This window comes from Lissotriton helveticus, chromosome 5_1, assembly GCF_964261635.1.
Source record: "Lissotriton helveticus chromosome 5_1, aLisHel1.1, whole genome shotgun sequence".
Lineage (NCBI taxonomy): Eukaryota > Metazoa > Chordata > Amphibia > Caudata > Salamandridae > Lissotriton > Lissotriton helveticus.
This window is the reverse complement of record NC_136065.1, coordinates 1,320,391,625-1,320,419,467: the sequence shown is the minus strand read 5'-3', so window position 1 is coordinate 1,320,419,467 and position 27,843 is coordinate 1,320,391,625. Positions and strand designations below refer to the sequence as shown.

The 27,843-nt window shown below is 43.9% G+C and overlaps 1 protein-coding gene across 1 annotated transcript in view; it reads right to left on the bottom strand.

Moving 5' to 3' along the window:
- The window catches only part of LOC144753601 (uncharacterized), a 113,874-nt gene extending 86,307 nt beyond the window's left edge, over window positions 1–27,567 (bottom strand). The window contains exons 1-3 of the mRNA XM_078641242.1: window positions 27,469–27,567; window positions 23,521–23,620; window positions 2,875–2,982 (exon numbers count right to left, since the gene is read on the bottom strand). Of these exons, the coding sequence (XP_078497368.1) occupies window positions 2,875–2,982; window positions 23,521–23,590 (178 nt within the window). The 5' untranslated portion in view covers window positions 23,591–23,620; window positions 27,469–27,567. The remainder of the gene's footprint in view (window positions 1–2,874; window positions 2,983–23,520; window positions 23,621–27,468) is intronic.
- Between the last annotated feature and the right edge of the window lie 276 nt (window positions 27,568–27,843).

The window sequence follows — 27,843 nt, the reverse complement described above, 5'->3', positions numbered from 1 at the left end:
AGCAGGGTCAGAGAATAGTTGCAAGTAGGCAACAACTCTGGAGGCGCAGCTCAGGAAGCACTTACAGGGTTACAGCAGGTGCCCAAGTTGAAGTTAATTTCTTTGTAACCATTTGGTAAATGGTTACAAAGAAATTAGCTTCAACTTGAGCACCTGATGTAACCCTGTAAGTGCTTCATGTACTTCAGTTTTTGAAAATCCGCCCCGAACGCGATTTCGCAGATTTTTCTGCAATTTCGCGAGATTCGCGGACTGCGAAATTGCAGAAAATCTGCAAATTCCGCGAATGGAACATTGGATATTTCACCCGTTCATTTTCTGTCCATGGAGCAGGATTGGAGCTGATCCACTGCTCTATGGGTGGAACAAAAGGCTCAGTTGCTTTTTGAAGCATTGTGAGAAGCTGGGCAATGTATTTACAGTAAAGGGTGTGCACCTTCAATATTGACCTAAGAATACAGATGGGACACAAAGTTGAGGACAAAATATAAAAATAAATATTGACAGGTAAATCTAGGTTTTCTATATTTACCTCCACATATATATACCCACGCTGTACGTATATCTTTACTGTACATACATGTGGAGTTGGCAGTGGTAAATCTGTACTTCCCTCTATGTACTAACCTTCTGATTTTTTTCCCTTCATGTTCTGTCCTAGATATTCTCCTACCACAATATTCTGGGGCTTTATTCAGTAGTACAATCTCCTAATGCAAGCCTCTTTAAGATAAATACATCGCCTGGACCTCTGACAGAGCACTTCAAAGCATCTTCACCACAAGATATGTATGTGTACAATGCCTGACTGCAGGATTCTCCTGGTAGGCAGGCATCACACACAAGCTCTGCAGCTGGGAAACGTTTATTTGGAGAGGACTGAAGTAGGTACTCACAAATTGCACATGTAATTTCAAGGGTGCAAGGAGGCCAAAAGGCCACCCTAATGCACCCTCAAAAAAGGTAGTATGCACATGTAGTGCACACACATGCCCTAAGGGCATGTGTATGCACCAGAATGCACTTTGAAAAATACTTTTTTTTGCATTTTTCAAATTACCATCAACTTGAAATTGATGGTAATTTGCGATTCCAAATTGCGAAAACGCAATTTGCGAATGCATAATTCATCACATTTAGGGAATTGCTATTTGCGATTTCCTAACTGCATTCGCAAAATAAGTAATCACAAAACTTGCGATTACCTATTTTGCAAATTGCTTTTGGGTTGATGCATCCCAAATGGCAAAATACTGCTTGCAAAGGCGCCGATTCTGCAAATTGGCCCGTTTGCAACTTTTTTTTTTTTGAACCATGTGGCCCTATGCTTAATATAAATTGCAAATCCCTATGAATACATATTCGCAATGCATCATTGGGAAAAGCTAAGCATTAGGTGGCTATGGATGGGAATTCCCTAAAAAAATGCAATTAAAACATTGTTCTGCAATGTCAATAAGAAATACCATACTAAGAAGAAATTTACTGGCAGATGCATCAACGTAGCCTTTTGCTATTCCTAAATAGCGATTTTTAAGGAACACTATTTAGGAATAGCAAAAGCCTATGCATGTAGGAAACGCTATTAAAATAGCGATTCCTAAACATTCCGTATTTGCTGCTCGCAAATTGCTAGTGCAATTAAGGAATGCTGTACCATTCATTCCTATGTGCCTACAGGCTCATAAGAATGAATTGGAGATTGCATGAGCAATTTGCGAGTACCAGTAGGTACTCGCAAATTGCTCATCCAATTTCAAGGGTGCAAGGGTGTCAAAATGACTCCCTGTTGCACCCCTGAAATTGATCTCTGCACATATGTTGCACATACACATGCCCTAAGGGCATGTGTGTGCGCAACATGAAACTTTGAAAAATGCACAAAAGTGCTTTTTTCAAAGTTTTAGCAAATTACCATGAAGTTCAACTTCATGGTAATTGGCTACTCCTATTAGTGAATTCGCTATTTTTTTGACTTTCATGCATTGCATTTAAGGAATCTCAATTTGGAATTCCTTAAATGCAATCGCAATTTAAGGAATCTCAATTTAGAGATTCCTTAAATTGCGATTTTTGCATTTGGGATGATGCATCCCAAATGCAAAAATACCGGTCGCAAAGGGGCAGATTCTGAGAATCTGCCCATTTGCGACTGGTATTTACTTTGATGTATATGTCTGCTAATGTCCCAACAGTATTACAAATCTGAACCCGAACAAAGTGTCTATGGACTTCTCAATACATAGCTTTTATAGGGTAGCTTCTGCCCTGATTTAGAGTTTGGGGCGGTATTACTTCGACACAAACATGACGGATAGCCCGTCCACCCTAGTACCATTCCATGATATTATATAGATAAGTAACTCATCTGCTAAACTCTAAACCAGGCCCTCAGTCTATTTTCATACCTAAAATGTATTTTTTCTAAGAATTTATCAAATTTAAGTTCCGAGTTGTGCTAGTTTTATTTATGCCACTTACCCTGTCATTTAAATAACTGTTTTTGTCCGTTAATCTGGCCTTGCACATAGCTAGCAGTTATATGGGTGACACATTTCCAATAAGATTTTACCCAAATGCACCAATTAGATTTTATCTGATGTGGCCAGTTTCGTTGATCTCTAATTAAAAGGGAGTAATTGATGCACTTCATGTACAACTGGGGGGAAATTTGGGGGAATAAGCGCTTTGGATGATTGGGCTAGAGAAATTTGAGTTTTTACCTTGGAAAGAAGACAATTTGCCAGCCGATACCAGCGTTTTTTCACTTTGGAGGGGATATCAAGGTTTCCATGTAAACAGTTTTCTGCCCACTTGAGTCTCGGCTGTACCTAGTGAGTATAAATATCTCTTGTTAAGCTGGATCTTTCTTACCTGCTTGAAAGGGCACTGGTCTCCAAATGGACACGTCATCCTTTGCACCACTATCTTTGTCATTCCAGATCGCCTCAAATTGGGTGGTGTAGGCATAGATCAGTTTATCTGCATCATAAAGACAAAAAAGGAATCTATCAGAAAGAGATTCAATAAATAGATTCCATCCACCAATCCACACATACCCTAAAGAGTTCAAGACAGTGTTAACAAAAGACTGCAATGTTTCAAATTCTGCTGTCCGGAGTGGTTGTCCGTCACATTCAGTGGACACAGTCAGGAAATGAGAAAGAGAGAATCCAATGACAATGTAAACCAACTTTCCCAGCAGGGTTCAACATTTGTGTATTTTGTTTCTCCAGATCCAGCTTGTGGACAGAGGTAACCATCCACCTCGTCCAGGGGCAATTCAGTAGTGAATGGTATGGCGGAATTGATCCATGCATCCCTCATGTAATGTATGAGAATACAATTAAAGATCACTGACCTGTTTCATGATGCGGTGGTGGTCCACCAAGCTAGGAACTGATGTGAAAATCACCCCTTTGCTGTGACTATAATAAAAGGTCACAGGATGATCACCATTATCAAGTAGCATCCTCCTACATTGCCATAAGGGACTTTTCTAAAGGCTGTGACTTCACAATGATAATTAGCTATTCTGTCAGATAGGTTCGAACAATGGAGCATGGTCACTGGAAAGGTGATAAATGAAAATGCAAAGGTGAACATTTTACTATTTTGTGCTGTAACAAAGGGTTTAGAAATCTGCCTTTTTGTTTGGAGCATTGCAAATTGTTTTTAACCCATAGGTTCATCACCTTTTGCAAGATTTTTATTTACTCAAAGTCAGATACCTGTAGAGTGGGGGCCCGGCCTTTTACTTTTTATATTGTATTTAGAAAAGACAGGATATAGGGCCGAATGTTGCTGGCATCTGCTCTACTTGACTTATATGAGCTGCGAACATAGTGATCTGCACAATCATTCCTGAGAACAGGCCATAGAAGAGCTGAAGGTAAGAGACAGCTTTTGGTTTAATGTTAGCCTTGGAGGAAGGGTTAGTGGAAGGGTAGAAGCAAGAATGGTAGGATGAGGGTAAAGGCTACGAGGCTACCACTTGATTAAAGGTTGAGGGAAATGGTTATAGATACATTTAGGTTCAGGGTTAGATTGAGGAAAGACGTAGGCCCTCATTATGAGTGGGGTGATATACTCTGATGTGTGTGGTAACTCCTGGATGGTCTGAATAAAATGTTTGAGGACTGGAGACATGCTCTAATCACTGTGTGCTAATGGGGTAGCTATGCATAAGCATGACATAATGCAGAAGAACTGTGAGAATAATACTGAAAATGGGGGATAGAGGTCTTTTTATGAGCACTCCAAGTTGTGGAGGTTTCAGTTGATGCAGTTGTAATTTCTTGAAGTCCACAAAGCAGCCATCCACCCCTTCCCCCACAGCCCACCCAACATACACACTCACACCCGCAGCACCCCTCCCAACCCCATTCACACCTGCCCCAAACCACACACGAGGCCAGATCTCACTGCATGCATCTACACCCATAACACAGCCCCATACTCCACTCGTACCCGCACAAAACCCCAGACTTTATGAGATCATGATCTTTTTAAATCAGATCAAAGAAGAACTCCAAGCACTCAATGATCGGATTTCGAGACAACCGGGGGGAACAAGAGCTACAAGATACCTCAAATCTAGCTGACCTAGAAACTAAATAACAATCAACTCGAATCTCTATCGTCCCAGCTGGTCTTCAGTCCCCTCATGTAATAATTTATCCTGACCAATCAGAAGCACCAACCTGCTCTCGGAGAGTGATTTACTCTCTCTGGTGCACTCGTATGATCACGCTCCCATGAAGCCACTCACTCCTGCCTCATCGATGATCCCTACTATCTCCCCCAACCCTCATAGGACCACTAAACTAAACACTAGAGGCGTCATAGACAACAACCATAGAAGAGTCTCAATCACTCAGGAACCTTCTTCAGCCATCATCACGCCCAAACTTCAATGTATACTCCTAAACTGCAGATCGGCCTCTAGACATGCAGCTGACATAGCTGACCTCATCCTCACACAAAAACCACACCTGATAATGCTAACTGAAACCTGGTTAAAGGAATCCTCCACACCAATCATTGACATTTTAGTACCACCTAACTACAACATCATCAGACTAGACAGAACTGATAAGTCGGGTGGATGTATCGCCTGCCTACACTGTAGCAATATTTCAGTAAACAGAGACATATCACCAGCATTCCCGTCTTGCGAATACCTATGCCTTGACATCACCAGTAACGGCAAACCTGTTTGCTCTCTTCACATCATCTATCACCCACCAGGCGAGAACCTCGCCTTCACCGAACACTTGATGGATATTGTATCAATGAACACTGGGCGACAAAATACCTAAATATTCCTTGGAGACTTCAATCTCCATTGGGATGATCACAATGATACAGTGGTCAACAGTCTCAAGAACTTCCTAGATGACCTAGACCTAACCCAATTCTGCAACATCCCCACACAGGATAAAGGTTCGATCCTGGACTTAATAACCTCTAAAAGAGACTCCATTCAGCTAGAGTCGATCCAACCTTGCGACTGGTCAGACCATCACGTTATTACCTTCTCCATTACGGAAATTGTGAAACTGAACTCAGCTCAATCCACAAGACTAAAAGTGTGGAAAATAGACCTGAAAAAAATCAACCCCAACACTTTGCCATCCTCCTGTTACAACCTACTTCTGCCCCCCCTGCAGGGTCTTCCGAAGTACATGATCTCACCAATCATTACCTCTCTGCCATGACCTCGATAATAAATGAGGTTGCACCTCTTCAACTAAAAAGAGCATCTATAAAAGATTCTAAACCTTGGTACAACAGTATACTCAATGAGGACAGACGTTAACTCAGAACTTCTGACCGTGCTTGGAGATCGGTGCCATACGCCAATCACCTCAAGATTCTCAGGACAAAGAGAAATGCATATTACAGAAAGATCAAGTGCACCAAAGCTGACTTTTTCAGCCTTTAACTTGACCAGGCAAGAAATCGTCCCCAAAAACTTTTTGAATTAATCAAAACCCAAACTAAGGAGGCACCTCAAAGTCCACAAGACATAGCGTGCCCGCAGCCAAACTCTGAAGAATTCTCCACCTTCTTCACTCTGAAGAGCAACACCATCAAGAAGGACCTTTTAAATGATCTAACCTTACACGCGAGACAGCATACACAGCCCTCCCCAGCACTCCCAATTGCGCCATGCCAACTTCCATCAAAGCCCAACTTAAAAAACGATGCAGCCTGGTCATCATCTACCACCTACTATGAAGAAACCATAGGCAAAATACTCAGTGCCCTGAACCCTGCCAATCACTTCACTGACCCGCTCCCCGCAAATGCAGTCTAAGACCTAACCCCACTGCTTTTGCCTCTCTGGTCCAAGATCATAAACAGTTCACTTCAACAAGGTTGTATCCCAGATACCCTCAAAGTAGGTCAGGTATCACCCATTCTAAAGAAGCCCACGGCTGACCCTACGGACCTAAACAACTATCGCCCTATTTCCAATATTACTACCTCGGCCAAGCTTCTGGAAAAATGTGTTCATCTACAACTAATAAAGCATATTGATCACTTTGACTTCCTTAACAAACACCAATCAGGCTTCCGTGCAGGCCATAGCACTGAATCAGCCATGACACACATAAATGATGACGTGCATGAACAGTGCTAAGTTGGTTTACTTCATTTCTCCAAAACCGGACACAGCAATTCAAAGTCAATAATTCCCTGACCAAGCCCGCCCCAGTAACTTTGGGAGTCCTGCAAGGGTCCTCACTATCCCTGACATTGATTAATCTTTTCATGGAACCACTCGCCCAAATTCTACATGCTTCTAATGTGCAATATCACATGTATGCAGACGACACACAACTATACCATAAGATTCACACCCTAGACAATATCAAATCGTTTAATACAACGCTTAGGAATATCCAAACCTGGCTGGCAGAAAATCATCTCAAACTAAATGCTCTAAAAACGGAATTCCTTCTAATAGCTGCACCCCCCCAAATCCCCAAAATGCAAGAATGGATCAAACATTTTACGGCATTCAATGTTCAACCTACCATCGTGGACTCAGCGAAGTCACTAAGAATAACTGGACAGTAACCTCAACATGCAAAAACATATCAGCAGTGCTACAAAGGGAGCAAACTTCCAGATAAACACACAGAGGAAACTGAAACCGTTCCTACCACACAATGACTTCAAGCAAGCAGTACAAGCTCTAGTTATACCTAGAGTGGAATACGGATGTGTCTCTCTCTCAGTGGCCTACCCAAAGCATCAACAGCACCGTTAAGAGCCTCAATCAATGCAGCAGCAAGACTCATAACTGGCTCTAAACGAAGTTCCCACATCTCCCCGGACCTACAATCCTTGAACTGGCTACCTCTGGAAGCCAGAATTCATCCGAAAATAGCATGCATGACTCACAAAGCCATGCATCACAATGCACCCAGCTACTTGGCACAGAAACTGACGATCTCGGGTGGGATCAGACCCTCAAGAAATGCAGAAAAACTACTATTGAAACCACAAAAATTCAATAAGAAGAAAACTTATAACCGATCCTTCTCTGGGATGGCGCCTAGAATTTGGAATGTCTTACCCCCAGAAACCAGACGTAATCCCTCCACTGCTTCTTTTAAAAAGGAAGTCAAATCCATTCTCATGGCCAAATTCACATGAGTATGGACTATAGAAATGTCGAGACGAAATGCACACGCGCTCCCAACCTGACTTTGATAAAGGACCATCTAAGCAACCTAGTCATTATATCGTCCTTCTGTTTCACGCTACGAGATTGACTTTATGTTGCATCTTACTATGTTGTTTTTACAATATGTTTTGTACAAGTGTTTTGATTCACTCTTATTTGCTGCATAAGTAACATTCACTGACTGTATAGCGCTCTGATATCCTCCAGGATCTTGTTCGCGCTCTATAAAACTTTCAAAATAAATAAATAAATAAGTGAAATAAATGTCAGATGGCTTTGCGTTCAAACTCAAGATCTCTGCCAGGAGATCAGTTCATGACTTGAATGTGCGGGAGGTGTGGAAGTCAGCAGATGGGCTCCTCAAGCACATGTATTTAAGGAAGACTATTGGTTCTGCAGGTAACGCTTTCTGACAACCTTATCATTTCATCAACTACAACATAAACATAACGGCCCTCCATAGTAAATCCATAGAAAATCTGTCTAGTGGCAACTCTCACATCACCCACATCTTCGGCAACCACACAAATCACAGTTCTTTCATTTAAATATCTAGTTACTTATTCAAAAAACACATTTTTTGTGTCCAGTAAAGCCACCCTCAGAGAACCATGATGCTCTGGACCTGTAATTCAGTGGCATCAAGATATTCTGTTTCTTTCGCTCTGCATATTCTACACCCTGCAGTGATTATCAGAATTCTACAACTATGCTGTTGATACCTAAACCTTTGTAATATTTATAGATGAGATCTCTGAACGACCTGAGCTTTCAAAGGCTTGATTGAGGACACTACAGACAGATCAGTTACAGTTTCTTAAAGATAAACCGAAAACAAAAATCTTTGTTCTCATTGTCAACTCTGGAATAAGAATTTCTGGCCTTCACTCTTGGAACCATTCGGGGTCTAGCTGTAATACAAAAGACATTAGGAGTTTTCTATCACATCAAACTGACTTTAATTCCTTACATATCAGTTTTCTGTGAGTACTGATAGAATCGTCTTAAGTCCCTCAAGCAGATTCTTCCGTCTCTTGCCTTTTCCCAGAGAACGCATTGGTGTCACTGAGCTAGATTCTTCGGTGAGATGAATGCTCAAGTGCATCCATATGTCCTTCATCGAGTACACCATATTCGCACCCAGTAACTAAAAAATGCAGCCGTTTGGCGTTTCCACGGCTCACAACCCAGCAGCGCCTGACTTACCGCACTAGAAAGCACAGTTAATTGTTGAAAGGACACTGGTCCTTCCACATGGAGGGCATTCCTGTCCTAAGTTTTGACTCCATGTAAGACGATTGTTGGCAAGCATGCATACTGAGCTAAAAGCCCACAAGCATAAAAGAAGAATGGACCACACTTTTTGATCCTCACAAGACCACCTCATTGTTGAACTGCTCAATAGCAAGGCATGCTCTATGGTAGTACCTTGTGTTATCAGCAGTCTCCTGCCCAGCTCCCTGTGTTACATTAGACCAAAAGAGTATGTAAATAGACACCAACAGTCAGATGTACTAGTTACTGGTCGCAAAACACTGGTTGCAATTTGCTACCAGTATTTTTCTGACGAGTAAATAATTGTTTTTAATTATTATAATAATACCTGATAAATATTACTGAGGTAGGTCACAAATTGTGACACTATGACTGGAGATCATTTTTATATTGTTTGGGGGACCTCTTTCCTTCTGCAAATGCATCACCACCTCCTTTGAGGTGTCTGTAAAATGTCAATGTTTTGGGCCCGGTTTTATGTCTCAAAATGATAAACAGACATAATATCAAGTTATTTTTTCCGTGCTATAGTAATATAGAGTTTTTAATATCGAGGTACAAAAATATTGAAAGGAATAATATCATGGACCAGAATATCGACAGTAAGATAAAAAATATTGAGTTGTTTAATATCGAAGACAGCAATATCGTTTGTAAAAATATCGTTGTTAATAATATTGATGTTTATATTAGTGTTACTTATTTTTGTATGTATTTTAAATGTATGTGTTCAATATTTTTGTTTAAGTATTGTATTTATTTTTTTATATATGTATTACATTTTTAGAAGTTATTAATTATTTTTTAAGTAAATTTTGCGTTTTAGTTCCGTAGCGGGTTGTGGGTTTATAGGGGAATAGGGTTGGAAGTAAATTAATTATAATTAATTCATATATTTTATTGATTAATATTTATGTATTTAATATTTGATATTGTTAATTGTATTAATTAATGTATTATTAATGCGTTATTAATTGGTTGTTATTTATTAATTATCTATTGGTAAATATCTTAATTGTTGTTTTTTTAAGGGTATTGGGTTTGTCGGAGAATAGGGTGGGAAGTAATTTAATTATAATAAAGTAATTATTTATTTTTATTTATTGGTTTTGATAATTTATTGGTAATTAATTAGTAATTGTAATTAATTTTTATTAATTGGTTAATTGATAATGAGATTAATTGTGTTATTTTTTTAAGAGCGTGTTGTGCCTTTATAGGGGAATAGGGTGGGAAGTAATTTAATTTTGATAAATTTCGAATCCTGCAATCCAATAATCTCCTGCATGATACACAGTCTGGATTTAGATCCGGATATAGTACGGAGACAGCTCTTTTGGAAGTAACAAAGACTATAAGGGAGAGCGTGGACAGAGACGAGGTTGCCATGTTAGTGCTCCTCGATCTGTCCGCGGCCTTCGACACCGTCTCTCAGTCCATATTACTGGATAGACTCAATGATATGGGGATACGAGACACTCCATTGGCATGGATAAAATCATTCCTATCTGAAAGAACGCAACAGGTGTGGTGTCGACCCTACCTGTCCAAAGACGAGCAACCCCTTGGATGTGGAGTCCCTCAGGGGTCGGCTCTCAGCCCTCTCTTTTTTAATGTTTACCTGTCACCTCTGGCGAGGGTTGTTGAGGCCTATTGAGTCAGAGTGGTCGCATATGCTGACGACACTCAGCTGATATTCTCATTTAGAGACCACTCTGACAATGGACTCGCCAATTTCAAATCTTGCCTCACTGACATTGTTTCATGGATGACGTCGAATACACTAAAATTAAACACCGATAAAACTGAGGTGTTATTCTTCAATCAGAAATCCCCACTGTTGCCTTCCACGTGGTGGCCGCCCGAGCTGAACCCACCCCCGTTCCCCGTCAAATCTGCTCGGAATCTAGGCTTTCAAATCGACAACGAACTGTCATGCAAAACCCAAATCCAAAAAGTTACCTCTGCCTGCTTTGGCAAATTACACATGATCAAAAAGATCTCCCCCTATCTGTCCAGGGATTCGATGAGGACTGTCGTGCACGCCCTCATCACATCCCACCTGGACTATTCTAATAGCCTCTATGTGGGGGCTCCTGCATACCTACGCCAACGATTGCAGATTGTCCAGAACGCGGCGGCAAGATTGATATGCCACGTCCCCTATCGCCATTCTATCTCCCCATACTTAAAGAATCTTCACTGGCTTCAGATATCCCACCGTATCCAGTTCAAAGCCCTGGTTCTGACTTTCAGGGCACTGAATGGGAAGGGACCAGGCTATCTCAGAAACAGATTGAAGCAGGTCCATTCATCTCGTGCCCTCAGATCCAACCACCTCCGTCTCTTGCTCCCCCCCGTTTCCATTGATTGAGAAGAGGAGGCAGAGCTTTTGCGGTGGTCACTGCTAAGCTATGGAATTCCCTCCCGCTAAACCTCAGACTGATCAAATCAGAATCTCAGTTTAGGTCCAAATTGAAAACATGGCTGTTCTCCAGCTACTAACCTCCATGGTCACTACCGCTGCTGTCCATAGCGCCGGGACACCCCCGGTGGGGGTAGCCGCTCGCTTAACAAATTTCATAATAATAATATAATAATAATAAAGTAATCATTCATTTTTATTTATTCGTATTGATAATTAATGTACTGTTAATTAGTTATTAATTGCTAATTAATTTTCATTAATTGAATAATTGATAATTATATTATTTGTGTTTTTTTTAGGAGCAGGATGTGGGTTTATGGGGAATAGGGTGGGAATTAATTTAATGTTAATAAAGTAATTAGAATTTGTTTTTATTGGTATTGAAAATTAAATTATTGTTAATAACTTATAAATTGGTAATATTTTTTTATAAATTGATTAATTGATAATTATATTAATTCTGTTATTTTTTTAGGAGTGCATTGTGGATTTATAGGGGAATACTGTGGGCAGTAATTTAATGATAAGTAATTTGTTTTTATTTGTTTTTATTTATAAAGAATGTATTATTAATTAATATATTTTTTTTATTTAAATAGTTATTTAATTGATAAGTATGCTAATTTTAACCCTCTGCTATCCAACACTTTCCCTACTGTTGCACTCTCTGGAATGGGAATAGTAATTTTTACCCCTATGCTATCCAACACTTTCCCTACTGTTTCACTCTCTGGAGTGGGAATAGTAAATTATACCCCTTCGCTATCCAACATTTTCCCTACTATTGCACTCTCTTGAGTGAACATGGTAATTTTTACCCCTACGCTATCCAACACTTTTCCTACTGTTGCACTCTCTGGAGAAGTAATAGTAATTTTTACCCCTACTCTATCCACTACTTTCCCTACTGTTGCACTAGATTGGAAGTAGTAATTTTTACCCCTGCGCTATCCAATACTCCTACTGTTGCACTCACTGGAGTGGGAATAGTCATTTTTACCTCAACGCTATCCAACACTTTCATTACTGTTGCACTCTCTGGAGTAGGAATAGTAATTTTATCCCCTCCGCTATCGAATAGTTTCTCTACTGTTTTATAGTTAAACTTATAATTATAATTTTAAACATTTAAATACATTTTAACTATGTTTATTGTAATTATATGTATTACTTACTTAATTTTACATTATTTTTTGAACATTAAAAACGATTTTTTAACAACAATATATTTGTTAACAGTATTTTTTTTCTCAAACTTTTTGTACTCACCTATCTGTAGATAGGACTTCGATATTCTGGACATCGATATTTCGGGTCCGATATTTTTGTTGTCGATATTCTTGTCGTCGATATTCTGTCAGTGATTTTCTCAAAATATTGAAAGATAGGATAATAATTCCATATTTGGAAGGGATGCTTACAACACTCATCCAGATACGGAATTAGGATCCATTCCAGAAATTCTTTCCAATACCTTAAATGGGATCAGTACATACAAAAAGCATTCTAACGGCCATAAATGTCGAATTGGGTCATTTGTTGCCATTAAAATGCTTAGTACATTTGGCCTCATGTGCTTTTTAAAAATTAAATAATATTCACACTGAACAATTTGAGCGCCTTGTGCCCCTTTGTGTTCAGGAAGACCAAATAATTTCCGGCCATATGTGTCAAAGTAGTTTGCATTCCCAAACAGTGCGAATCACTAACTTTGCCCGTATGGAATGCAAAATGCTCTTTCTGAATGTATGAAAAGCTTTGGGATTCGCAGTTTAGGTAGTCACAATTTTTAGACATTACCTAAATTGTGAATGCAAATAGTGAATCGCAATTTGTGAATCCTTAAACCACATGTAAGAAGCCTTTCCTAAATGTAAACTGTACATTTAGGAATCAATATTACCATCACTTTTATTGAATTGTAACAGTGGGATTTTGGAAAATGCAATAAAAGCCTTTTCCAAAATGTCATGTGTGACACACATGCCCACAGGGCATGTGTGTACTTTACATGTGCACCCTTATTCGGGGGCACTTCAGGGGGGGCTTAAGCCCCTGTGCACTCTTTCCTTTGCATTCCCTAATTTGTGATTTACCAAATAGGTAATCGCAATTTACGTAATGCAAGACCATTCGCACCTATGGACCTTGAGGCCCAAAGGACCGAATGGAGTGGCAATTACAAATAGTAATTCCTGATTACCAATTGCGATTTTTAAGAAATCGCTATTAGGGAATCGCTATTTCCAGTATGTTTTGTTACATCACATTTAGCGATTACCTATTTGCGATTCAGTAGAAATTGCTAATAGGTTATTGCAAATTATGAGTTTCACACATGTGGCCCTTTAATTTTTAGGTCAAACCAATGCCTTTATGAGGACTCTTGACTATGAATTTTTCCCAGTCACATAGATCATCCCCTTTCACAAGCAATTGTGCTCATATATGATAAGACTATAATAAGTAGTGGTGGGCGGGATGTTTGGTTCTGCCCCCGTAATTAGTGGAATTTTGGTCACTCCGCATTACTCTTTAACCACTTCGACGCTAATGACAAAGCCAGCTCGTCATGGGCGTTACCTGCCCTGCGCTCATGACGAGCTGGCTTTGTCACAAACAAGCCATTTACTCCTTTCTCAGCGCACAGCAGGTAAACGCGGTAGCGCTGAAGCAGTTAATGCAGAGTTCTGGCCAAATTTCGCCAATCATTGCATGCTGCATTTTTTTTTCCTGAGAGGCTACAGAAAATGCGAACTGGTGAACTCAAGACAGATTTGGCTTTCCCTAGCATGATTCTCTAATGCGGGCAGTCGTGGGCAGTTGCGGGTAGTCATGAGTGGTTGCAGACAGAGAGCGGCCATTCAAGTAGATTTGCTGCAGTTTGAGTCAATTTTCTACTCGATTGGCACTGAAATCAACTCGAATGGCAGCACTTGTGTGCAACACCTGGTTCCGTTTGCACTGTTTTTTTATGTAACTCTGCAGAATTCCGCAGAGTGAAACTCCACAAAGTTCCAGCCAACACAAATAATAAGCCATTTGTTGTCTTGCCAAAGAAGATGGTTTTTAACCTGCCATCCACGAGGCATGGATTTTGAAGGACATACCCCATTTGGGGGCTTCCATATGGGAGAATTTTAGAGCAAAGTATTGACAGCTGCCAATTTCATTGGGTGCTATAGATTGCTGAGGGCATTAACCATCTCCAGGACTTTCCGCTTTGTGGTCCCTTCAGACTTAATAAAGTCCATTCTGTTTGCACATGCTCACAACAATGGAGATACCTTCAGCTTTCAAACTGCTTGAGGAACCCACCTTGGTATGTCTCGTTTTGGTCTACCGGTATCGCCAATACTTGCTGAATTGAACTTATGAGGCCAGCATAAGGGGCTCTCAAATTCCTCTGCAGTACCCTGATGAATAAAATATTCTTCAAACCCAGAGAGGACATGCTGCACTCCTGTTGACAAGAGAGACTTTCTGAATCATTTTATACCTTAATCTAAAGACACCTCATCTGCTCTGCTCCTCATAGACAACAAGGGCCGGCCTGAGAGAGGCCTATCAGAAGTGCAGCATCTTTCAAACATTGCTCTAATAGTATGAAATGGTCTTGATTGAACTCAGTAGGACTTAATCCTAATCGTTCTTGCATGAATTGTTGGCAAACTGGCTCTGACACAACCCATGTACACAACCCATGTCATCTAACCCTACCCAGAGTAACAGCTCTATTCTAACTAGGGGGCCGATTAGGATTGCAGTGAATCCGCATCCTCCGGGCCGGCGGAAGCCAAGGCCGGCCCGGAGGATGCGGATTCACCGCTGCGGTGAGAGAAAAGACCCCCCGCCAGATTAGGATGGCAGGGGGGTCATCTGCGGACGGGGAGACCGTCCGCTGCTTTTCCGCCGCGGTCCCGCGGCAGAAATGCTCTAATATGGTGGCGGTGTCTATCAGACACCGCCAGCCATATTAGGATGCATGGGGAAACATGCTTTACCACGGCCGGTTTTTCGCCGTCGGTAAGCATGTGGTCTTTGGCGTTTGGGGGCCCGTTGCGGGCCCCCAGGGTTTCGGGGGTGGGGGTGCACATGGGGGGTACCTATGGTACCCCCCCAGCATTTACATGCAGAAAGCGGCAGGCACCGCGCGGTACCTGCCACTTTGTGCATGTAAATGTTAAACATGCATTTTTAACCTTGCTGCGGGTGCTGCTTCAAGCAGCACCCGCCGCAAGGTTAAAGATACAGGATGTGACCACCAGGGTGGCGGTCACATCCTAATTTCACAGGAGGGACCGCCGCTGCCCCTGCGGACGGTCCCTCCACCTTGGGGGTGGCGGACGGACGCAGGTCCGTCCGCCATCCTAATAGGCCCCTAGGTTTGGTCTATTATGAGGGGTTGAATCAAGTCGCAACCTCCATTGGTCTGCTCTATGACATGTCAAAAAATACCGGACTGGTGAACAACTGGAGCAGATAGTTTTCCATGTCTCTAGCAATAACAAAAATCTGTCAAATCTGTAGGTGGAAGTCAGCTGTTTTGTCTACACATTATGGGGGTCATTAGGATCGCGGATGGACTCAAGTAGGAGGGAATGTCCGCATGGGCTGCGGCGTTCCCTCCGTGCAGATTAGGATGTGACCGCCAGGGTGGCGGTCACATCTTCTTTCTTTAACGTTGCGGCGGGTGCAGCTTCAAGCTGCACCCGCCGCAATGTTAAAGATGCATGCACTGCATTTGCGTGCACAAAGCGGCAGGCACCGCACGGTGCCTGCTGCTTTGTTCACGCAAATGCAGGGGGGTACCATAGGTAACCCCCATGTGCACCCCCACCCCATCTTCACCAATGGGTCCCGCAACGGGCCTTTAAGTGAAGGTCCGTATGCTTTTCCACGGCGGAAAAGCCACCGCGGAAAAGCATACATTCCACACCATCCTAATATGTCTGGCGGTGTCTGAGAGACACCGCCACCATATTAGGCCTTTTCCGCCGCGGTTGTAAGCCAAACGCAGCGGAAAAGCGGCGGACTGAAACCAGGACCCACCAGCCATCCTAATGTGGCGGTGGGTCTTTGGTGGGTCCGCAGAGGATTTTACGCATCGGAAAATCCTCCATCGTAATCAGCCCCTTTGTCTGGTTGCATTAATAGATGTTGATGGTATCTCTTTAAAGGTTGATCCCTAAGCTAAATAACATTCTCCTAATATTTGAATGAATCTGGGGTCCTCTCTTCTGAATAGAGCTGGTCTTTGGGATAAGTACATATGTGGCCATGTTGGGCTCTGTGCCCCACGCACTGGGCTCTGGGCACTTGGGCACCTCATTTATGCTTTCTGTCTTCTATTCTTTTACACACTCCTTTTCATACCCTTTCCAGGTCTCGGCTAGAAGTGCAGCTTCTTTCAAACATTGCTCAAATAGTATGAAATGGTCTTGATTAAACTCAGTAGGACTTAATCCTAATTTGTTCTTGCATGAAATGTTGGCAAACTGGCTCTGACACAACCATGTCATCTAGTCCTACCCAGAGTAACAGCTCTATTCTAACTAGGCTTGGTCTATTATGAGGGGTTCAATCAAGTAGCAACCTCCATTGGTTTGCTCTATGACATGTCAAAAAATACCGGACTGGTAAACAACTGGAGCAGATAGTTTTCCATGTCTCTAGCAATAACCAAAATCTGTCTCCCCCATTCATTCTACCCCAATCTACTAAATCTATCCCATCTACCCCACCCAATCTACCCCACTCCAATCTACTCCTACCTAGCCGAACCTACCCCACTCCAATCTACTCCTACCTACCCAAATCTACCCCACTCCAATTTACCTCACTCCAATCTACCTCAATCTACCGCACTCCAATCCATCCCAATTTACCCCACCCATACAATCCCAATCTACCACATTCCAATCGACCCCAAATCTGCCCTACCTCAATGAACCCTGCCCCAATCTATCCCAGTCTGCCCCAATGTACCCTACCCCAATCTGCCTACTTCAAATCTACCCTGCCCTAATCTACTCCACACAAGTTTTACCCACACAAATCTACTGTAACCTACCCTACCACAATCTGTCCCCATCTCCCAAGCCCAATGTACTCTAATCCATTCCCCCCAACTTACCACACTCCTATCTACCCCACCTCACTAACTTTTAGCCAGTATGACCACCAGTCACACTGGTATACATCATGGCTAAAACACATTGCCAATAGATCGAGGCAAGACCTTTTGGCTTTGCCAATGCTTGCTTAGTGTCTCGTTTACATGTTCTGTTATTCCATCTTTATTCCCTCTTTACCTAGCCGCCTCCAACTATGTGCCAGATAGCTGTATTGTGTTTTCTTGGTGAATGGGTACATTTCCAATGTTCTATTGATGTAGTGAATGTACACTGTGATGTCTGAAAGAAGCATGTCTGCATGATGGCATTTATGCCTTATATTTTACATTTAGTAAATCGTGCCCTATTTGCTACTCTTAATAATTATGAGACATAAGTTGTTTAAAGAATAGAATGCCATCTCACATTACAGCGTGAACACAAAAGTTTACTTTAGTTAGTTTAGGTTTAGAAAGGTACTATTGGGCATGTCAAGTCTGAGTGCATCAATGTTTAAAGTATACCACACCTCAAAGCATTAACAGTAGACTGCTGCTCCCAGAAACTAGGGAGCATGTTGTCAGAGAAAATTAGTAGCAGTGGTGTAGAAATATTCCGCACTTCCCAAGAAAAACAGGGTATGTAAAACAATTCATCGTCAAGTGTGCTCGATAGACTGGGAAAACGATGCCACCATAATAGTGTACAATATACATAAAAAATAGGAATTTTTCACATAACAAAGCTGTACAAATGCACCCAGTGTAGAGTAGCGCTCTAGTGTTCCTGTCATTACATGACGACAGGGAACGCTGGGAGCGCTGGCAGCCATTTGAATTGGTAGCCGGCCGTTTTACAGGCTGGATGTTTCCCGGCGCTCTCCCTTAGAATAAAGGGGCATATTATCAAGGGGGCTTATCTCCGTTTTTTTGCTTTAAAATCCAAGAAAGCGGAGATAAAATTATCTCCCTATTACCTTGCTGTCGCTAACACCAGTTAGCGACAGCTAGTAGGAGATAGCGACCATCTTGGGCCCCACTTTGCATGTCAGTGATATTTATCACTAATGACATGCAAAGTGGGCGTGCCAAGATGTTAGCGACTGGAAACAGTCGCTAACATCGCTATCTCCTATTACCAACTTTTGGAGATATTCGCGCTAAGCGCGAATATCTCCAAAAACTAACACCTGCCCTGAGCAGTTCTTAGCCATGTTATCCAATGGGAGGTGGATAACATGGCTAAGAGCATTAGCTCGGTAATGCATGAATATCGCTGACTTTTCAGCGATATTCATGCATTGCGGCCGTTTTTTATCGCATTTGCGATAAACCTTGATAATAGCAAGGTTTATCTGCGATAATTTGTGACGATGCTTAGCGTTAAAAAATTCGTTGCTAAGCATCGTTAGCGATAAATATCGCTTAACGTTGGTAATATGCCCCAAAGTGTCTTCAAACCGCCCACAGTGTCCACCTCTTTGTAACCCCAGAAGCCTCACCACAAATTGGTGACAAGGCTGGGGAGGCAGACACTCGACCATCGGTCACGCGCCATGCTGTTCACCGGCGTCAGTGGCATTGGGATCAGGAGGGAGAGCGCGGCAGGAGAGCTGCGGCCTGACGGCTTTGAAACGCAGGAGCCCGGAGCAACTCTGCAAAAGCAGTGAGATACAGCGACGCTGCAGGACCCCCCCCAACCCCAGTGCACCGGCCTGCTTGTGACCAGCAGCATCAGCACGGAGGCGGCAAACCCCGCCGGGGGGGGGGAGCAATATTAGGCGCTAATCAGGCAGATGCACACACGCGCCTGGAGAGTGTTGTGGAGGCTTGGAAGAATACGGCCCAAGACTGCTGGCTCATTGCATGCACAGGGACAGGCCGGAAGAGTGCTGCAAAGGCTGAGGGGGATACTGCCCAAGACTGTGGAATCGGACAATAGGGAATGAACATTGGTGTGTGCACACGTACCCACATACTGAAGTCCAACACAAGGAGCCTTGCAGTCCAGGGCCAGCGCCCAAAGGGAGCAACAGCTCAGTGAGGGGACCTGGCCACATCCCTTGTGCGCACATAGGAGGCACTGTTGACCACTGCCATGACCAGCCACGTACTAGGCCTGCCATAACCCACGACTGAGCACTAGGTGGCCGCACTAGTGCCCAACATTGTAGCGCAACCCTACAGTCCCAGCCTCACAGGTGCTCAGGCAGCACGCCGGAGTCACCCAACCTTTAGTAGTGATTGCATCAGGTGCTCTTCGCTTCAGCAACCCAAACAAGCCAAGCAGTTGCTGGACATCTGACCCTGGCGCACCAACAACGACACTGCGAGGGCGAAGACCTCACGTCCCAAGCGGAGACTGCAAGCCAGCACGAACAGGGTGCACCGGGGAGCCCTCCACCCATGACGGACGAAGCGCATCCTAGAAGGCAAGCAGCCATGTGCGCCCAAACCTTTTCCCTCACGAACCCGGTCTCCTTCCTGCCCAAACCAGGGGAACCGGCCATGAAATTGGAAGATTGGAAGGAGTACTTCCTGAACTATCTGTCGTCGCTGGAGGATGAAGGGGACAACGTTTTTCCAAGTAAAAGGAAAAAGAAGATCCTGCTGCATAACTTAGGTCCGGAAGGCTTCAGAGTATACATGAACTTGGTGAAAAAAACAAAGACAAGATGAAGAAGACAACGTATTACAACAAGCCATTAAGGACCTGGACAGCCATTATCAACCTGTGGTATGCACGGCAATAGATCAATTCAACTTCTTTCAATGGAAACAGATCACAGGGGACTCAGTAGACGATTACGTGGCAGCACTGAAGAGACTGGCAGTCACCTGCAAATTCGGAGCACTGCATGATGATCTCCTACGAGACCAGATCATCATGCACACGGTGAACACGTCCATACAAGAGAAGCTGTGGGTCAGTGGCGATGCTCCACTCAAAGAGATAGTGGCCATGGTCAAAAAGGCGGAACTTTCAAAGCGATGTGCAGAAGCTGCCAAAAAGGACAATGCAAGTAAAGCGACAGTGAGTAAGATTACAGATGCCACCCCCCAGGAGCAGAAGCCGTCGTTCGCAGGGAATAATAGACAGCCCAAGAAATACGCCCCCAAAACGGCCGCAAATTTGAGACCCCATGGGGAGGACAAAAACAGTTGCTACAGGTGTGGCAGCAGGACACACGCAGCCAATGCAAACGATGCCCAGCCTTCAGAGCCAAGTGCATTAACTGCGGGATCATGGGACACTTTGAAAAAGTTTGTAGACGCAAGCCCCGGAAAACATCAGTGAAGTACGTGACGCAGGGCTCGGAAACAGAAGAAGGAGGAGGCAAAGAAGAAGACGACAGCCTGTTGTGCATTGACGACCAGGTCTTAGGTATAAACTGCTCCCGATCACGGAAACTGTTATGTGACCTATCCATTAGAGGGATTCAAGTCTCCATGGTGGCCGACTCAGATTCCCCAAATACCATCATACAACGTAGTGTTTGGGACTGAGACTTCGCGCAGATCAGAAGCATGCACCTTCGTCCCCTGTACATTCATCTAGTCACCTTCACAGGGGAACCCATTCCCATGGTGGGATTCCGTCCGCTGCTATTTGAATTCAAAGGCCGCAGAGCAGATGGGAAGCTGCATGTTGCTGAGAAAGGACCCTCAGTGTTGGGATGGGTGGATCAAGGTGAATTAGGAATTCAACTGAACCCTGGGGGCACCACACAAGTCCTGAAGACGAGCTCGGCAGGAATATATGACGGCAATGCATGGAAATCAGACTTCCCGACGGTATTCGGAGGCACCATCGGCAAATTGACAAAGTTTACTCACAAAATATGCCTCAAGGAGGGGGCCAAACTGGTGAGCCATAAAGTACGGAACATTCCCTTCAATTGTAGAGATGCAGTGCAGCAAGAACTACAACGCTTGGAAGACAATGGAGTGATAGAGCCCATTGAGAGCGCAGAATGGCTGGCGCCTTTGGTTGTCGTCAGGAAACCAAAGGCGTCTGAATTGCTGTCTCTACCTAAAGTTGCATTGAAGAAAAGATATTGGGAAATGGTAGGGCTAAATAGCAGTAGAACGAGCAATGGTAGCATGTTGACTGGGAAGTTTGGCAGGTTAAACCTCGACCCCATCTTGTATCTTATTAGGACATAATATCAAAGCCCCTTGACTGCAAATTCTATTTCCAATTTAGAGTTGGTACCCTGCCCCTAAAATATTTCACTGCAAAATGGTCATCATCTGGAGACAATAAGTGCCTACACTGTGCTGAACAAGCCGAAACATACCCACATATGTTCTTTGTGTGTCCTGCTTATGTTACACCTCGAAAGATACTGATACTTGTATAGCGCACTACTCACCCGCAAGGGTCTCAAGGCGCTTGTACGAATACCGCTGTGGAACCAATCCTGGCTTTCCCTGTGAGGTGTCCATTCCTGGGCACCCCCAAGGTGGAGGCCAGGCATCCTTAGCGTTGTGGAGGTTAAGCAAGCTATTGCCCAGAGTTGCAGAGTGGGACTCCATGATTGGATTAGTCACCGAGGCGAGAATTATCAGGTCCGTGGAATTTTTTAGCTCAAGATCCGCCGAGGCGGGGAATTGAACCCTGGTCCCGGGCTAGACCTCTGCATCAGGGTCTGCCGCTCTAACCATTGAGCCACACTTCTCCTCCTGGTTAGTGCCAATGTGTAAGAACCTGGGTACCGGGCAAAGCAGTGAAGATCTAAGAATCTTGAGGACCGAACCCCTTGCCTTGCTATGCTATTCCTCTAGCCAAATTCTTAAAGTGGATGTGGTGCATCAGATCAAAATCTGTAAAAATGTAAAACAATTTTGCTCCTTTGCAAGCTGGTTTCTCCTCCAATGAAACATCGATCTGATCTTTTTATTGGGTGCTATTTAAATCCTACTATATAGAGTTGCTGTCTGTTTGCATTTTAAAACATGTTTTATCAACTTTTTAACTTTCTAACATTTTACCAACGACCAGTTTTTTACTGTATGCCTGATTTTACTTATTTTATTTGATCCCCTGCAGCAATAATATGGATAATTATGTATCTCGAGGTTTTCCACCCTCTGAGTTGTGGCTTTTTAAAAATTGCAAACGATGTTATTATTGTATATAGTGTATTCGATGTGATTTACTGGTGCCATCATTGATAAGGTTTTCGATTTTTAAACTTTAATGAAATGAGAATTTTTTATATCCTTCCGAATATAGTAATTTGATAGATTAACTCTTCTGATGAAATTTGTACTTCGTGCTGTACTTTCTTTTATGACAACATTGTCGAAATAAAGCTTTTGGTAAAAGCTTAACGCCTTTCAAAAGGAGGCATTAATGTGGTTCATCAAGGAGAAATACTTTTATATCACCGAGTTTATTGCTCGGTCTGTGTGTGGTGAATTCTGAGGCACAAATAGAAGGAGCAAAACACCACCATGGTGCATGAGTGTCTGAGTTGGTGCACTGCTGCTGTTTAAGCACCAGCCCTAGGGAGAGCGCAGGGGTGCAGCCGTATTCTTGTAAATACAGCACATCCCTGCTCTTTTTAACCCTTTCGCTGCTGCGGCAATTCCGCCGCAGTGCTAAGGGGCGGGGGGGGGGCACGCGGCGCTCCGACGCTGCTGACGGAACCGCTCCGTCACACCCCTCTGGCGGGCTGTGCTTGTGACGGAGCGGTTCCGACACAGCCCCGCCCGCTCAATAGAACGCGGCGCGCAGGCGCGGCGAGCGGGCCCTGACGGAACCGCTCCGTCACCAGCACAACCCACCCGAGGGGCGTGACGGAGCGGTTCTGCCACCAGCGTGGGAGGGGTTAAATGACGCAGCTCGGTGCAGCAAAATTGCTTGCTGGCTCCAGCTGCCTCTACTTACTGTCACTTGTTCATAGTAAGTTTGCCTTTGACCCTGTACAGCCCTCCCATGCATTTAGGTTCGGTTTGTGCTATATATACACGACATACATACATACATCTTACCTGCGCTGGATGCTGAGTGAATGCAAAGGATGCCGAGGAACATCAGTGGCAGCACAGAGGAGCCTCCCATCCTGGCCAACGGGTTACTCTGAAGATGTGTCTAGAAAAGAAGGAATGGATTTAAAGGGGAGTTTTAAAGAACAAAAGGAACTGAAAAGTGTATCTGATTCATGAAATCAAAGAATGACAGCTCGGCGTGGAATGACCAGGATTGAGGAGTGAAGAGAAGCAGGGCAAATGAGGGCCTAGGGAACAGGAAGGAAGGGGGAAGGGGGGGGTGTAAAGCAAGTGTGGGTGGAGAAGGGAGAGTGGAAGAAAACAGGAAGAGAGAGGAGATGAATGAAAGCATGACGACAAAGGGGGTAATGTATGGAGGGCAGAATTGACGAAAAGATGAATATGTGAGATAAGGAAAAGCAAAAGAGTGAAAAAGGGTTGTATTGAAGGAAGGGAATATTTGTTTTCATACAGTAGAACCAATACAAGCTGCTTCACCAAGATCTTATATACATATCCAGAAAAAAATTCTGAATGATTGTGCAATTCACACCAATATCACTTGATGCACATGGGGTCTTTCCTGTTTGTAATTTAGAGACATATAAGTGAAGTGAACTTAGCCCTTTTGAGTAGATAAGTCCTTCATTAGCTCTGCCTTTATTCCTTTATTGCAGGATCGTCTCTATTAAGCCGATTTCCTCTGCGCTGGCCAGTAATTCGGCGGCCAGGACCCGTCCCTCTTAATAATGACAAGAGGGATGAATCCAATCCCAGAGTGAAAGAGTTTGCGCATCTGTCTAAAGCGAATTTACGAAAGAACCACCTCAACGTGGACGGAATGGGCAAACTAATGCATTGTCATTGACAGTCACAAGCCAAATGAGGCCTTTAATATTAGCTCTGGAAGGAAACATTTTCAATTTAGCTTAAAATTAAAAGATGCGAGGATATTTCATTGCCGTGTAATGCGCCAGACGGGCATAAAGAGAAAGAGTGAACTAGGGGGGCAGAGAGGAAGACAAAGGAAGATTCAGGTCCCCAGTCATAATGGCAAAGAGGGAAAGGTTAGTCATTTGCTCCCATAGGACTACCCATACATATCGGGCACATTCTGGAAAACTATGACAGAAATGATTTTTCTAGGCGTACCCCCTAACTTCAGGCGTCCTCCCCAGCAGCCTAAGGACCTCAGCCATCAAGATGATAAAAGAAAAGAACTCTCTATAACACAGCAGACAGAGACAGCTACCCACGGAGCTCCGTTCAGCAGTCCCTTGGAACTCTGATTGAAAGAGCTCTTCTGGAAAGTTAAGACAGACTGAGACAGGCACCACATATGTTTATGTCCCCATACTAATCTGTGGGAGAGAAAAGTTCTTTAGCGAGGGAGCAAAGGGAGACATTTTGTCACAGTTCTCATGTTGAAGGGTGAGAAAATGCTTGTAGTAAACTCTCCCATTTATTCGCCCTATTCAGTTACTCATTCATCCGTCTCATTGGCCATAACCTTGCAGGACGTTTCTTGTACTAATGCAGGGTGCAGTTTGGGTGCAGTTGGCATACACATTGATTCATTTTCAAGGTCACTCACTCAGATATATTCCCACAAATACAAACACACACTCACTTGCCAAGCAATGGAGAAGTACTTTCATTTTTATAAGAGCCAAACCCATTAAAATGATCAAGCTTGGCTAAGGGCCTGATTACAAGTTTGGCTGTCCCGAGACCACCGTTGCCGAAGTAGCTGTCCAACCGCCCCGACCTCAGCGGTCTGACCGCCCTATTACGAGATTGTCAGATTGCTGTTGGAAAGACTGCCGGCTAACCCTGATACCGCCAGCCAGCCGCAGACTGCCACGGCAGCGATGGAAGGAAAGCAGCAGTCATAGGGTGCTACAGAGGACCAGCCACCCATATATGAAGAGTTGGCTTTTCGAAGACCTGACCATGTCGGTCGGACCGCCTGCTTTGAATTGGCAGACTGAAGGATTTTTGGCTTATAGTCACTCAATTCCTGTTCTTCCCATCAGACTCCAACGTGGGTCCTTCCTCCAGGTCCCCCTTTACAGCAGCACCTTCACCCCAAATATCACGACCCTGTTTGCCCCGAAAAATAGGTAAGGCTTTTTGTAACATATGCCCATTGACTGGACTGCCAACATAAGGGCCCGACTTCAGCAATGGGTAGGTGGTATTGTTACAACTGTTTCATGCAAATGTGCACTTTCGAGATGTGTAGTTGTAATGTAACACATATGCATCGATCAATATGGAAATACATAGACCGCCACCAGGAACACTACAGTTGACATATCAAAACCTAGTAATACGGCGGACAGGAGACCTCGTGGGGCTGTGTTTTACAACATTTGGTCATTTTGTTTACCTTTGATTGGGTGGGGTCAGAGGTAGTTTGTGCTGGGAGAGTGGATACAGGAGATGTAGGTTAGTGGTTACAAGCAACACAACGTGGATTTTAGATTATACATAGGTAAACATGACATCCCTGCTTAAGAACTACATGGCCTGTCCATGGAAGTGGCAGTTAAAGGAATTGATGAGGAGAGGCAATACAATCTGGGAGTCTTGATTCCTTTACATTCTTAGACCAGGTATTTTTAATGTGCTTCCGTGATTGGCTATTTCACAAGCAAAATAAGAATGTGTGGTGGTTAGCGAGATGTCCACAGCCCCACCAAGGATATGCCAATTTAAGAAATTACGTGGTGAGATAAATAATGATATACAGACTAGGTCAAAACGAGGCACTGGTCACCATTAGCTGTAAGAGACTTACTGCAAAGTTGTGAAAGTTTGTCTATTGCAGACTGTCCAAGTTTACCTGATTAAATATCAAATTACGGGCCACACATTTTTGGTACTTAAGTATCTCAGAAACAGGTACTATTACATCAGAACCCTCTGAAATATTTTCAGATTACTGCAAATAATTCTAAGACTTTCAAAACACACTCTAACATGAAATGGAAGAGAATAAAGAATGTGTTGCCCATTATTACCACAGTTGCCATCTGGTAAATGTATACCCCCTTCATCCTGCACTGGACCATAACTCACCAAATACCCTTGGTATTCCCACTCTGGTATGCAGTGGAAATCAACCATAGAATGTTCCTGTGCTGTGCCCCTCCGGTCTGCCCAAGGCCATCACTCCAAGAAGGGTACTCTAATATCCAATCTCTTACCTGCACTAGACTCTCACCCATACAGTGCCACTTTGGGCTGCCTTCTCTTTTCTGCACTCAATCATCCCCCTAGAATGCCCACTTACCCATCACCCGTAGAATGTCGCCCTGGTGTGTCCTCTGTGGTAAGCCCCAGACATCATCCCAGAATACCCATTGATAAGTCTGCCCCTCTGGTGACCCTCTCTCTTCTGCATGCAACAGTCACCCACAGAATGCTCCCCTGCTGTACTCTCTCGCCCTCTCTGGACCATCATCCCTAGAAGGTCTGTCTCATGCCCTGTTTGGAATTCACAGATCCACTACCCACTGGATTTCTCTAGGGAATGCCTGCTCTGGTCTGCACTGGCGCATCACGTCTAGAACTGCCACGTTTGTGTTTCTTCTATGCTCTACTATCGATCACCACCCCTAGAATGCCCCTCGAGGTTGCCCTATCTCGTCTTCACTGGACCATCTTTATGAGACCAACACCCCTAGCATGCCCCTAAGGCATGTTCCTTCTGGTCTGCACTAGACACTCGACCGTACAATGTCTCCCTGGTGTGCCCTCTCTGGTCTGCACTCACCATCGCCCATAAAATGTACCCCTGGTGTGCCCTCTCTGGTTTGCACTCAACCATCACCCATAAAATGTCCCCCTGGTGTGCCCTCCCTGGACTCCACTGGGCCATCACCCTTAGAATAACCCTCTGCTGGTGTCCCCTCTCCAGTGCACATCCCTCTGCTGGATACTCACGCCTGTCACTGGAGATCTGGTAGAACCTCTCCACGTGCGGCTGTCTCTGCTGAGGTGCAGTGATGGGGGATGGAGCAGAGTCTAGCCGCACCTGCACTCAGGGACGCAGGGGCACCAGCTCTCAGCTCAGCATCAGCGGCAGCAGCGCCCTATTTATGGAGAACGCTGAAGCGGCAAAATGCAGAAATTCCTGTTTTGGCACTTTGATTCTAATCTCGTGTCTCTTCTTGGGAACAGGGTGTGGACATCGGTGCAGAGACGGAATGATGGATTGACCGGCTCCAGTGTCACAACAATTATATGTCTACACTATTTGCCTAGAGGCTGGCTTTATGTTCGTGACAGATACCTTATCACCTCTCGTAGGCGAGAAAA